Source organism: Pseudorasbora parva, chromosome 15 (genome assembly GCF_024679245.1).
Source record: "Pseudorasbora parva isolate DD20220531a chromosome 15, ASM2467924v1, whole genome shotgun sequence".
In the NCBI taxonomy this organism is placed as follows: domain Eukaryota; kingdom Metazoa; phylum Chordata; class Actinopteri; order Cypriniformes; family Gobionidae; genus Pseudorasbora; species Pseudorasbora parva.
Genome location: NC_090186.1, coordinates 12,066,385 through 12,081,438, shown reverse-complemented (window position 1 = coordinate 12,081,438; position 15,054 = coordinate 12,066,385). Strand labels below are relative to the sequence as shown.

General features: G+C 36.4%; 1 protein-coding gene and 1 long non-coding RNA gene across 6 annotated transcripts in view; one reads left to right on the top strand and one right to left on the bottom strand.

Annotated features, from left to right (window-relative positions):
* trappc8 (trafficking protein particle complex subunit 8) overlaps positions 1-15,054 on the top strand; it is a 78,503-nt gene that overhangs the window by 2,400 nt on the left and 61,049 nt on the right. For 3 of the 5 annotated variants that reach the window (XM_067417119.1, XM_067417118.1, XM_067417117.1), the window contains exon 2: positions 6,142-6,336. In XM_067417119.1, coding sequence (XP_067273220.1) covers positions 6,142-6,336 — 195 coding nt within the window. Of the gene's footprint in view, positions 1-6,141; positions 6,337-7,378; positions 7,507-15,054 lie in introns of those variants that run through there. The other 2 variants (XM_067417120.1, XM_067417121.1) reach the window with 2 other exon arrangements.
* Positions 11,317-13,279, bottom strand: LOC137041152 (uncharacterized). The gene is made up of 3 exons (XR_010898051.1): positions 12,195-13,279; positions 11,984-12,017; positions 11,317-11,668 (listed from the first exon to the last, which is right to left on the bottom strand). It is a non-coding gene; the product is annotated as an uncharacterized lncRNA (long non-coding RNA).

The window sequence follows — 15,054 nt, the reverse complement described above, 5'->3', positions numbered from 1 at the left end:
GCTACTGCCGACGTTTTCTTTGCGGTACCAATAGGCAATATACCAATATATTTAACATGAAGTATAGGGCCTCCTGTACATCAATACCAACAGAAGCGCCGCGTCAGACACGCTTCTGGTGTGCAAAGAAAGAGAAAACGCCACGCAGCCGCCCCGCGGATGACACGCAACAGAAACGCCACGCTCACACCACTTTGCCAGCCGGTTGGGGAAGCTTCTTGAAACATTTACGGCAAATTGTGTGGGTCTTGTCAACTACACGATTGCCATCCTTGTTCTCCACCGGGTAACTGAAATGTTGCCATACTGCTGACTTTAAAAGTTGGACCTGGACAGGAAGGATAATTCTGGGAGTTGGAAGGGGTGTGTCGCGATTCTGCCTTCTCAGATCGCGATACAGGTTCGTGGACCTGCGTATTGCGATTTCGATTTCATATCGCATATCGTTACAGCCCTAATATATATATATATATATATATATATATATATATATATATATATATATATATATATATATATATATATATATTTTTTTTTTTTTACACAGCCCTAATTGAAATGACTCATTCTAAGGTAATAAGGTAAAAAGATAACGGTACATTAAGGTTTTTACCACTGAAAACATAGTTATTTATATTATATTGCATTTCTGTCAATAGATGCTTACAAACACTTAATACGTAATACAAATACTGTTTATTTTTATTTATATTAATATGAATATAAATAAAAATGAATAGATACAATTAAATGTTGTTAAATTATTGAAATGTCAATTTACATTTATAGCACTTTTCAAAATACTTGAAAATCCGCTTTACAGAAAATGCATGTATATTTACAGTGATGTGACTTTGTCCAAGTTATGCTTTTCAGAAATGTACATATGCAGATCACAGTTACATCAGATCACAGCTAACAATGTATTAATTTAAATGAAATATTAATTTAGGGCAGAAACAATGAGCTCATTGAAGTAATGATTACATGTTAACAAATGATTAGGATATATAGAAAAAATAGCATTTGCTCATGTTGCAATCTCAGAGGGTACTTTAAGTAAACATTTTGCATCTAAGGGGTTCAGCTGACAAAAAAGTATGGGAAACCCCTCCACTAGGTGTCCTTTAGTGTTTCCTGTAAGTTTTGATTCACAAGGCTTTGGATGCCCTTGATAGCATAAGGCTCCTCTGGCCTGGATCCTAATCCAGCTTTGAGCCTCAGTCCAATCATGACAGCAAGGGTTACAACCGGATTCATCTGAATTTGATCTCGCTGTTTTTGAAATCTGACCTGATTTCTGCTCACCTGAGCGTTTAGCGACCAGAGACTCAGACTGACACTGCACAGATCAGATTCCTCTTTTGGTGAGGGTAAGATTACCACTGAAATAAAGGCTACTGGACTGGCTGCACTAAAGGTCTGTGCTGTTAATCACCTTTGGTAAACCTCTAGTAAAGTATATGGAATAATCCTAAAGAAGCAAGCAATCAGATCAGATAGCTACTTATAAAGACAGCAATAGTGAGATACTAGTCTGTGATAGCAATGTTGCCATTAAATTACAAGACTGATATAATCCTAATATTGTGTTGGTCCCTCTTTTGCTGCTAAAAGAGGCATGGACCATCAGACCTATGAAGGTGTGCTGTGGTATCTGGATACCAAATGTTAGCAGCAGTTTCTTTAAGTCCTGAGGTGGGGCCTCAATGGATCGGACTTATTTGTTCAGCACATCCCACAGATGCTCGATTGGATTGCGATCTGGGGAATTTGGAGGCCAAGTCAACACTTCAAACTCATTGATGTGCTCCTCAAACCATTCCTGAACCATTTTTGCTTTGTGGCAGGGCACATTATCCTGCTGAAAGAGGCCACAGCCACCACAGAATACCTGCAACAATGGTCTGCAACAATGCTTAGTTATGTGTATGTGCGTAAAAGTAACATTCAGATGGATGGCAGGACCCAAGGTTTCCCAGCAGAACAAGGCCAAATGATCACACTGCCTCAGCCGGCTTACCTTCTTCATATAGTGCGTCCTGGTGCCATGTGTTCCCCGGGTAAGCAACGCACAAGTACCTGGCCATCCACGTGATATAAAAGAAAACGTGATTCATCAGACCAGGCCACCTTCTTCCATTGCTTTGTGGTCCATTTGATGCTCATTTGCCCACTGTTGGTGCTTTCGGCGGTAGGCACCCTGATGCAGCCCCATACGCAACAAAATGCGATGCTCTGTGTGTTCTGACACCTTACTTTCAGAACAAGCATTAACTTCTAAAGCAATTTGCTATTTGAGCTACAGTAACTCGTCTCTTTGATCGCTCCCCACGTGCGTCAATGAGCCTTTCCTTGGACCACTGTACATCGGGAACACCCCACGAGATGCTCGGAACCAGTCGTCTAGCAGTCACATTTTGGCCCTCGTCAAACTCAGTGAAATCCTTATGCTTGCCAATTTTTCCTGCTTCTAACACATCAACTTTGAGGCATAATGTTCACTTGCTGCCTAATATCTCCCACCCACTAACAAATGCTGTGATGAAGAGAGAGTTTTATTCCCTTAACCTGTCAATGGTCAAATGTTATGCCTAATCGGTGTATAGTTGAAAGTAGGGATGTCCCGATCAGGTTTTTTTGCCCTCGAGTCCAAGTCATTTGATTTTGAGTATCTGCCGATACCAAGTCCCGAGCCGATACTTCTATAATACATAAAAAAGATTAAAGAAGAGCGAAAAAAAGATCCAGGATGTTCCTTATTTTTTATTTTATTCACCTTATTTTAACATTCAACAACTCTGTTAACAAACAGAGCACTTCTGATCGGATCGGGACAGCCCTAGGGGTGGTTGATCAGCTTTTTTCAAAGGCTTGATTGTGTTTATGAGGTGCAGTCTAACATGGGTTCATGCTTGCTTCGTTAAAAGGTTTTGTTTTTTTGTAATACATATTTTAGCTTTATTCTACACTACTGTGTCTCTTCTAGTAAAAACGTTCTGTTGAGTTCCTGGTTCTATGAAGCCCCTCCCTCAAAATACGCAATGGGCTCAGATCGGTTAGCTGGCCCAGTGTGTTGTGATTTGCTAACCGCCTTAGTTTAAGTTGTACACTTCTTTGTACACCGATCAATTAAACACCAAACATTCGAAGTTTGCTACTCGCTAGTGGGATTAAAAAGAAACTTGTAAGTGTTTGTGGGATACATTTGAATTAGCAGTTAGGTAACTGGCTAGCGGAGCCAAACAGCATTCGCCTTTGTTTACATCATGGCTACCGCATAATAAATAATAGAAACTATTCATGGAAAACACATCAACAAAGAATAAAACATACTTACAGGTTGTGACCCATAAACAGCTTCTGCTTTTAAAGTGGGAACTGCTAACATATCTTTGAGGACAAGCTTTTTTTGCGAATACAGGATTATTTGGTGTAGTCCTTAAAAAGCATTTTTTTTTTTTTTTTTAAATAAAATGTCTCCCTTTTTTTACTTTGAGCGTCGTAACTTTTCAGATGTTGTTTATGCTCAAACATCAATATGACATGCTAACTAAAGTTTATAATCTGCCACCGCTTTAAAGTTTGGGGTTTGGAAGATTTCTTTTTTTGTCAAGTTATTCTTCAGAAATTATTCAAATATGCTGATTTGCTCAATAAAGAGTTAATATTATCAGTGTTGAAAATAGAAGTGACACATTTTTTATTTCAACCATGCACCTTTTCTTTCCAGGATTCATTGATGAATAGAAGGTTAAATATTATTTGTTTAAATAATTATAGTTGTTAAAGTTTTTTGTAACTTAATACATGTCTTAACTGTAATATACTGATCAAATGAATACATCATTGATGAATGAAAATAGGCCTGTTTGTTTTCTTTTTTTATTGAAAGGTAGGGTACATGTGAGAACAAATGCTATTTTAAATAGTTCAAAAATTTTAATTGTTTCTTACCACAAGAAATATTCCTATAGCTCAGGTATTCAAATCAAAATGTGCTGAATAGATTTGTGTTCTTTGGCCTCCTTTCAAATGTTATCCCGATTAGGACAAAATAAACTACATCACCAGTCCGGGAGGGTGTAAATCTGAAAGTTTACTGCAACTAATTCTTTGATTTGATAAAAAATGATTGGAATAGCATTACTAGTTGGTTACCAGTATTTAAAAAAAATGTTTTACCCTGGAACAGTGAAAATGTTTTTTTGTGGTTTCTTTTTTTGTTAATGGAGCATCTTTTAAATCCCTGTCTGAGGGATTATCGGCCATTCAGGTAAAATGTTAGCCTGAGAAGCCAGATCCACATCAAGATGTTTGGTCTGGAAACTCACCATAGACAGGGCTCAATCTGAGGGGCGGGATAAACGGTTGTCTTTCAAACTCCCTCTGCACGCGATAGGATAGCGCTACAACCAACCAGAGAAGGCGAAACAGAGCTTGTTGATAGATTAAACAGTCGCCGTATCCGGTCGGCAAAACTCTGAACACATCTTCCCTTTTTAAGAATGACTTCATTGCCGTTCTTTGTTCTTTTCTCAGAGAAAAGCTTAACTCCAAGTCTTCCAGAGTCGCGGTCAAAGCTGATTCGAAAGACCGCCAGTTTCTGTGTTTACTAGAAGAGTGCAAATGCAACTCGCAACATTATGGCCCGCCCACTGACTCTATACACGATGTGATTGGCCCGGCAAGAGTTGGGCGATTACAGCTCAGAAGGGTATTGAGAGTTGCTAGACGATACTCGCGGGCAGATTAGATTTGCTGCCGCTAGGGTGCGTCTAGATTTCTAGGCTAGTAAAATTAGCTATTGTGGGGAAATATGGCAAATTTACTTGTACAGTAACTCATAGTCAGTCATCATTGCTCTGTTTCACTCATTGTCTATGTATTCTTATCAGAGAACTCTTTCAGATACTAAGAACAATTTCTCACATTCATTTGTTGCAGTGTGAAAGGAATTCCTAGAAATGATGTTAAGACCGTTAGGTTGACGCAAATGAACACAGTGCTTTCTGTGTATATGTGTGTTTGCCCCTCGGTGATGTGATTGGATTTGTACGGGAATGCCTTGTCACTTGGCAGCAGAGGAGCAAAGTCTCATCTTTATTCGTTGTGTTATGCTTATCATGTGAAGTGTGGAGTGGGGAAACCCAGGCGCATTATGGGAAAGTGTTCAGAAGAGGGTGTGAACGTCAAGGGGTGGCGACATATTTGAACAGGGAAGGGTGTATGAAGAGGGATAAGTTGAAATCTAGAGGTGGGCAGATGTCATAAGCTTAGTGGAAACCCAGCTGTCTTGTGCCATTCCTAAACCTTGACAATTTGTTTTATGTTGGCAGCCATAATGCGCTGTAAAATAAAGAAATAATAAATCCTAAGTACTTCCTTTTAAATGTTCCACTGCAAATTATTAATAAAATTAGTAATGTACTGATTTTATTAAAATGTCATTACAAAAGTATCTACAAAGAATAGAAAAGTACATTTTCAGAGCTGTACCTTAGCAGAAATATCAGCAATATTAGTAATACAAAATTCCAAAGATCTAAAAAAAAGGAAATAAATACAATTTCTTTCAAATTTTCCATGTGAATCAACAAAAAAAATCAGATTCTTTTCCATGTGATTGCATTTCATGTGTATGTATTTATATTAAAATAATACATATGAAAATGGCTTCAACATTTAATTTTATTTCCCTGCGCAACAATTCAGCATATTAGAATGCTTTCTGGATGATCATGTAGCACTGAATACTGGAGTAATCACAGAAATGTTATATTTTAGAATATATTACAATAGAAAAGTTATTTTAAAATAATATTTAACTATATTACTGTTTTACTGTATTTTAATCAGATAAATTCACGAGGCTTCAAAAATATATATATATATATATAAAAAGTAATGTGCTGCTCAGTCCTCTGTGTGGACGAAATTACTTATTAAAATAATTTTTTTGATAAAGAACTTGTGGTCCATAACCAATTTTTGCATCTGTTTGACACTGTAAGATGGCTAGGATAAAAGCTTCAGTAAGAAGAAAATCAGCTGTACCATTATGTATTTTGGTATTTCAACTGACAGACTTCCTCCTTTTCTCCCTTCTTCCTTTTTTTTGACCCCGATACTGAACTGTAGGTCATCTACGTGATCCCAACAACCAGGTGGTTGTGGTGAAGGGTCTCCGGATCAGCGTGACTGGGATCAACACACGTCCTCCACAAACCCCAGAGCTGCAAAGGGTCCTCAGCCAGGCAGTTTCTGTCTGCCAGCCTCCTGAAGGGTCGCCTGCCATTGTCATCTCGGCTGGAGACTACGACCTCAACATAAGCGGTAAGTGCTTGTGAAGAGTTTTCTGTTCACAACATCATGGTGGGGAAATCCGTAGAGAACCTGATTATATTACTGCCACATTTTTAAAGGAGGAAAGTAGAATGGCCTAAAGTGAAACAGGAACCGATAGATTGTTTTCAAATGCAACATATTTACAAATCTACTTTACATAGCCCTTGCAGAATCTCCATTTTTATGAAATATGTAGCCACCAAGAAGTCAATGAGCAAACATTTATATCACAATATACATAACATATACATTAGTTAATATGAACTAACCATGAACAACACCTCTGTTCAGCATAGTTTATCTTTTTTAATGTTAGTTAATAAAAATACAGCTATTCATGGTTTGCTCATGTTAGTTCACAGTGCATTACTTGTCAACTAATGTTAACAAGATTTTAATAATGGGTTATGTTGAAATTAACATTAAATGTTTAAATTAACAATAAACAAATATAATAAGATAAATGTTGAAATTAACATGAAACAAGATAAATAAATGCTTTATAAGTGCAGTTCATTATTAGTTCATGTTAAGTAATGTAGTTAACTGATGTTAGCTAATAAACCTTATTGTAAAGTGTTTCCATAACAGTATACAGCTCTGGAAACATTTAAGAGACCACTTTACATTGATTTCTTAAGACTAGTCGACTAGTCTCACACAGTTTTCGTTGCTGAATACACAAATAAAAATGCTGAACAAAATAATGGTCCTCATGATAATTGCCAAAGTAACGGTAGACTTTTCAAGAATGTAAATAATTTAGTATATATATATATATATATATATATATATATATATATATATATATATATATATATATATATATATATATATATATATATATATACATACATATACATACAGTATATCTGCAACATTTAATGAAAGGAATATGCATATTATGAGCAGTCTCATAATATCAACTTTCTTTTTTTTGAATGGGGCTAGTTTCATAGTATCCTCTCATATCAGCACCTGATGAGGGCAGCAGAGCCCTTGAGAAAAAGAGTGAGAATCCAGTGTTGTAATTGTCCATGAAATTAAAGGGTTTGGTTTGCATTACTCATTTATGATTTATTGTTTCTGATCTTGTTTTTCGTTTTTCAAATTCTCTCCCCCATCCCCCCCAACACTTCACTTGTGGATGAATTCTTGGTAAGAGCTCTGACCCTCATACACGCTTTCCTCCAGAGTGTGTATGACAGGTCTCACACACGTGTGCTGTGCTGTGCTGTTAACCCTTTGAACAATGAGTGTGATGTTTTTGGTTCCCTCTCAGATCATAGGCTGCCAATAGAACCTGTCCTCCCCACATAGCTCCTCTGCTACACCAATCACTTGGGTGGGCCTAAAGCCCTGCAAACCTCTTCCCTGACTCTAACACCAAACTACACCAGCCGCATCCTCCTTTCAACTGAATGAACTTGAGTTGTCTAAAGAATAAACATACTGAAAGAAACTATACCAAGATTTCCCTCGGATTCTTAAACATTTCTGATTGGCCATTGTGTTCACATGCTCAACATATAGGTCTCTGATTGGCCATTGTGTTCACACGCTCAACATATATATCTGTGATTAGCTTCAGTGATCAACACTCTTCACTGGGTCCTTCGTTGACGCTCGCTCTTTACAGAGTGTTTACACGAATACACATGGGAGCATTTGAAAGGAAGGTCTATTAAGAGGATCCAATGTATATCCGCTGATAGACGCCTGCTTTTAAACGCTCCCATGTGTATCTGTCTAATCGCTCGGTGAAGAGCGTCATTGAACCACTCGAAAAAGAGCGTTGATCATTGTACCCAATTACAGACATATATGTTGAGCGTGTGAATACAATGGCCAATCAGAGGTGTTTAAGAATCCGTTCAACAGCGCTCAAAATGCTAGAGGGAAATGCTGATATTGTCAGCTTTTGACAACTCTAGAATGAACGTAGATGAATGCATATTATTGTCTGGGTCCTGACTGCACCTGATTATGACAGTAGAGTCGAGATGCAACATACAGCATTAGTGTACTTGTATATGTAAATTTCACAGCTGTTTGGTTTGGCAACAAAGTTAAGGTCCCATAAAGCTATGCTCTACAAGTCAACGTGATATCAAAAGTGACTATGGACTTAAAGGGTTCATGAACTGCATTGTTTTATTGTTTTATAATGTTGTGTTGCACTTATAATGCTAGTATGATTAAAACATTTTTTTTTCTTCATAATTTAAAAATGAAAGGCATTTTTCCTGCCCTCTGATCTGAACACCCTGTTTTAAGAGGCGTGTCTGCGGTGAGACTTCAGTGTAAATGCCCACTGTTGCGATTGGCTAACATCTTTGCATATATAACTTTTTGCACGTTTTTACCATTACAGCTCTCAAGGTTAACTAATCGTGAAAAGTGTTGATTATAGCATTATATTTAGATCTTGGCATGAAAAGTTGCAGTGATGAGCATTGTAGCCAATCAAAGACATGTTGTGCACATGAATGCAGTGTTCTCATCATAGCTACTCGATTTCTGCACATGAGCGAATGCTGTCATCATAACTAACAGTTCAAACACAATGTAAATAAGGGTGCACTCGCACTACACTACATTATTTTGTTGGTTTAACTTTAAAAAAAAAAGTAACCTGGTTGTCTTAATTTTGAGTTTATTGGAATTAAATATTTGAGTTGATACAATGAAGGAAATTGGTTTAATAAATAGAAACTCAAAATATTGTATCTGAACCACATAAAATGTTTTGATAAATCATGAAAATAGCACAATTTGGCATGTTTCATTGTCATCACAAATAAAACACACACTTACCCAATATTCTTACAAAATCTTTCAATAATATTTGAATAAAGGTTGTTGATTCTCAAAAATATTCATTGTATTAACTTCAATTTTTAATTTCAGTTGACTCCATTTTAAGGCAACCAGGTAACTTATTTTTGAAGTAATTTTTTACAATGTAGGTACGGTTGCGTTGTACCGTGCCCTAGCACGTTTGCCCCCCACCCCCCTGCCGCTGGCCTGCACTCACATTGCACTTAATGTTCCGGGCCGAAGCATGCTTTACGTTGTTTACGATGCTACTTTTGTTCTTGTTGAAAAAGACAAGAAGAGCACTTTCGCTAATAGACTGCCTAATAGATTTATAATTTGTGCAGCAATTTTCACTTGATTGCACTGCACGTATCAGAAGATTATTAAGAAGGCAGCTGACTTTGATGGAGGAATTTGCAGTTTTACTCACAAACTACAATTCATGTTCATTAATAAGGTGAGAACAGGGGCCGTCATAAACCTTAATATAATTGATTTAAGCGAAAACTGTATTTAAGTAGTAATAGTTTGGTGTTTGCTATCGTAATGATGACAGAAGCGCACAGCTGTTCCGTACTCTGGCACTTGACAAACTGGGATTTGGGGGTCAAATGTGCTCGGGCACGGTTCATAGTGCCTAGTCTGAGTACACCCTTAGATATTTGTTGATTATAAGGGGAGTTTTGGGGAAAGTCACTGATAAACTTGCGCTGTTTGATTGACCACTCCAGCGATTGCAACGGGTGTTCTTTGATCGCTTTCTATAAATAATTGATTCATACACTGCAAAAAAAAATATTTTAAAAATAAGTTACTTGGTTGCCTTAATTTTGACTTAATTGGAATTAAAAATTTGAGTTAATAAATAGAATCTCAAAATATTATTTATCTAAACCGCGTAAAAGAATTTGATAAATCATACAAAATAGCTCAAGTTTCACGGCGTCGTCACACACACACTAGGGATGGGACGAAATATCGTTTGATAAAATATCGCGATACAAAACGTGACGAAACGCATCAAGGTCAAAAAAAATGGATCGCGAAATAAAGATAGATGGCACTGCTGCATGATTTGCGTTGTATATAAATAATTTAGTGTATTATGTGTGTGTGTGTGGGGTAGACATAACAAAACGCAGCGCGCATTTTCTGTTTGATCTGAGGCATAGCCCATAGTTGGAAAAAGTGAGAGCAGTCAGACGCAAAGGATGCAGCAGCAAACATTAATAGGGAAAGAAAAGGGTTGACATTAGCATTAATATTCTAAACCAAAAATGCAGTTATTGCCTACATAAGCTACCATATTTTCTGTTTAACTTTTATTAGACTCCAGAAAGAAAAGGGCGTTTTTTCACTGAGCACATTCTCTGCAGTCTGAGCGCGATGCACTGCAGCTCACTCTCGCTCATGTCTGAGGTAAATCATTAACACCATCACCACGCTTACAGTACACGTGTTTTTTTGAGCTAAATACATTACAATCGGCTAAAACTAATGCACAGGTTACTTTCCTGAACAAGTGCGCTCCCGAGTCGTCCGTGTTCTTCACACTGTCCACGTGAATCACGGCCCAGTTCGGCGCGCACACGCAAAATACACTGTAAAAAGTACTACCTATATATAACTCATAAAAAGTGAGGCAAGTGGCTGCATTGGATGTTTTAAGTTGAGTCAACTTGCAGCATTTTTTAAGTATAATAAACACTGTAACTTTACTTAATACAAACGCAACAAAATCAAGTTGAGTTAACTAATAATACTAGTCTTAATCAGTTAGATAAACCTACTTTTCTTAGTACAGGTAACTTATTTGTGGGTTGTTACAAGTAACCTGTACTCATTTTAATTAGGTTTTATGAAATGTATTTTCTTAGTAAAATTAACCTAATCACACGTGAATAAACATCTTAATTGAGCCCAGACTTTGTTAATAACAATTACACATTCAATTGAAGAAAAAAAAAAGATGGGAAGATAGACTGAAGACAATAATATTTATTTAATGTCAACCAGTGTCACTTTTAACAGTGACTACAAAACAGCCAATAAATGTGGCTGCACATGTACACCATAATATAAAACAAACACTGTATGTGTATTTTTCACCTGTTCTGAAGAGTAAAGTAAAATATCCAAACTGCCCAATCTGCAATGTTTAGATAAAGGTAAATTTAAGCCATAACATCACATTGTACACAACGGTGTTGATTATATACCTCAAGAGGTAATGAGAAAACAGAACACAGTCCAAAGTCCACATTAAGTATCAGTCCCACAAAGAGCCACTGATATAGCTCAAATGTATACATCAGTTTTTAGGGATACTTAAGGTCAAGGGCATAGGTAAGTCCAACCGGAGGCAGCATGCTTTCGACAGGTTTGGCACACCTCTGACCACGGGCTGTCCTTCTATGATCATTCAAATTGTGTCTGGTTGATGGCACATGTACATTTTCAGTGGGCCAAGCTCAATATGCACCTCGGTTTCATCACGACTCTATTGGTGGAGACAAAAAAAAAGATAAAGATTTTGGTCAGACAAACTGTAAATTACATGCATATAGCAGACAGGTAGAAGACAGATAAGACACAAAGTCAAAATTTAATTTTTGTTGGTAAAAGTGGTGGATACTAGATGGATACTGTGACTAGAGCATGAGACCAGAGTGAAGTCTATCATGACAATGCCATTGGTTCAAATGATCCATTACAATAAAACAATGCAATTGTATTTGCATGTACCTGATTGGTCATCCCCTTAATAAAGGAATAGTCTACTTTTAAATAAAAAAATCCTGATAATTTTACTCACCCCCATGTCATCCAAGATGTCCATGTCCTTCTATCTTAAGTCAAAAAGAAATTAAGCTTTTTAATGAAAACATTCCAGAATTTTTCTCATAATTTTTCTGATTGTGGCACAGCACGAAAAAGATACTGTTGTTGACTTAGTGCATACGGCACTGTATTCTTTAGCCGTGTGATGAGTTATAGCCGTGTATCTATTTTGAAGTGTTTCTTACCTGGATTTCAAGCTTGAAGACTCCATGTAACAAAAGCGCTTGGGTATCTAAAGACCAGGAAAATGCATGTTAGAATAAGGTTAAAAATCAGTGTTAAATGCAACTTATTTATGGGTTAGAAGTTGTAGGGTTTTTCAACCACAAATCTGTCAATAATCGACTACACAGCATTAAAAAAATGGATAAAATCTCTAAAAACAGATAGTCTACTAAGCATACATCTATAAAATCTAAACTTTGCATCTGAATTAGTAATGCAAAAGTATACTAACATAATCACTGATTTCAGAGTCCTGCGTTTTACTTTCCCTTATTTGCCTGCACAACTATTGAACTATTGTCTTGAAATTGCAACTGTTTCGATCGCATATGATCCCGAAATTGAATCTGTGCAATATAAAAATATAACTGAGGGCATTTGTGCAATGAATTATTACCTACCTATCTGCATTTTTAAACACGTCCCTCCTGAATGTTGTTACAGTGGCGATGATAACAGGCAATGATGTAAAACACATAGTAGGCATGACTACAGCACTTATTAATTTCATATTAACTTATTAATGTTAACTGTTGTCTGCCGATCGACCGCACGGTGCAGCTATCTTAGCTTTCCATGTGTGCAGGATAGCTAGCTACACAGTAGCCTACAATTTGCAAACCTAACCTCAGCTCCCTGGAGTAAGCGATTTCGCGTGACTTTACATTACCAGTCATTTGGCTAAATTTGTTCAACTTACCGTGTTAATCAGTTCCTGAAACTCAGATCCGCTGCATCGAATGATCAGTTGAAGTGCCGAGGGAGATACTGCATCTGCCTGGGCAAGTCCCCTCGCGCCAGAGAAAAAGGGATAATGCCAACTTATAAAATTTAAAATATTTACGTTTGATGAACACACTGCCACATCGACAACGCAACTCAAATAAATTGTGTATGTAAACTCACTTTTATAACATTTCCTGTACACAATAACCACATACAAATAACTACCCAAATAAATTGCAATGGTTTTATTTAAAATATTTTGTAATATAAAAACTGATAAATTTTAAGTAAAGAGGAAGTATTTTGATTCTCTTTAGTATAAAACAAATAAAATAAACTAGAGTATAACTATTTTAAATATATAGACCCTACTTTGAGGGTGTAGCACTTTTTACAGTGTACCGGCAGTTCAATAGGGAATGCGGATCTCTTAAAGGGGCCACACTATATTCCTACTCGTGTAATATGGACCTCCTCCAGGTATGGTGTGGTTCTGGTGCGCTCACTGGTACACATTAACAATTTTTCATACGAACTGTGCCCTGTTCTGAATTAAACTGCCAGTGTTAAAACTCCCTTTATATTGTTAAAATGAGAGAAATCACTACTTACTCATTATTTTTAAGTTTAGGCTTAAGAGACATGAACAATTTCTTAGATAAACATATCTATGACCTTTGATATGTCTAGTCTTCATGCTGTATTGATTATTATTGAATAAGTATGATTTCACTAATAATAAATGTACATTTGCATAAAGCATGCATATTTGTCCATACCTATGTTGATTAGAGTATTAAAAAATTAATTCAAACATCAATTTAAGCTATATTTACAATTGCTAAAAAGGTGCGATTAAATTGCTATTAATCACGAGTTAACTCATGACAATCATGCAGTTAATCGCGATTCAATATTTTAATCGATTGACAGCCCTAAAGTGCCCTCCACAATTATTGGCATCCCTGTTTAAGATGTGGTCGCGGACTTCTAAAAATTCTCCTTTTTTTTCAAACAACATAGAACCAAAATGCAAAAAAAGAGAAAAATCCTACCTTTCGTTTAAGTACATTACTTTGTTGGTAAAAAAAATCACAGATTTGGAAAGAAAAAAAAATTAATTGATATCGTATCGTGACGTATCGTATCGTAACCCTGGCATATCGAGGTGCATCGTATCGTGAGTTTAAGTGTATCGTCCCAACCCTAACACACACACACACACACACACACACACACACACACAATTACCTAATATGCTTACAAAATCTTTTAATAGTATTTGAATAAAGGTTGTCGATTCTCAAAAATGTTCATTGTATTAAACCAATTTCCTCAACAACTCAAATTTTTAATTTCAATAAACTCAAAATTTTAACGCAACCAGGTTACTTTCTATTTTTTAAGTTAAACCACCTAATTTGTTTTACAGTGTAGTTTAATTACCAGATTTTAATCCTACTAAGAGAAACTATTTGAAGTTGACCAATTAGTCACTGGTTTGATTTACTGACTTGTGGAAAAAGAACATCTGACTACAAGAATCAATACATATCAGAAATCACAGATCCAGCATTAGATTAAACACAGTTACTTAGATGTTGTCGCATTACGATCTCATATCGCAATAATCTGTTTGAAACTTGTGCCATATTTGCATTTTATTTACCAAATAATCCACAGTGAAATGTACTGAATGCAAATAAATAATGCTCAACTGGGACATTCACATTATTGAAAACAAATGACCACATTCCTAGCATTGGGATCCTTCGGATGGTAATGTTATTTTTATCCCAGTGATCCCGTAACGCTCTTCTCTCCTTGTCATTTCACTAACACTCCAATGGCCAAAGTTACAATGATGAAGTAGGTGTTGATGTTTATCAACCTATCTGTTATCGGCATTTTCCACAACGTGTCATTCGCTGGGCTTTGTTACAATACAAGCTGTTTTTTGACTAACAAGGAAGCTTTCAGTTCAAAATTATACATGCTATTCTTATAATATGATTGTATGGCAGAAGCTCAAGGAAAATTTGTAATTTTAGTACCTCATATTAATTCCATTAGTTGCCAAACCAACATTTCCAA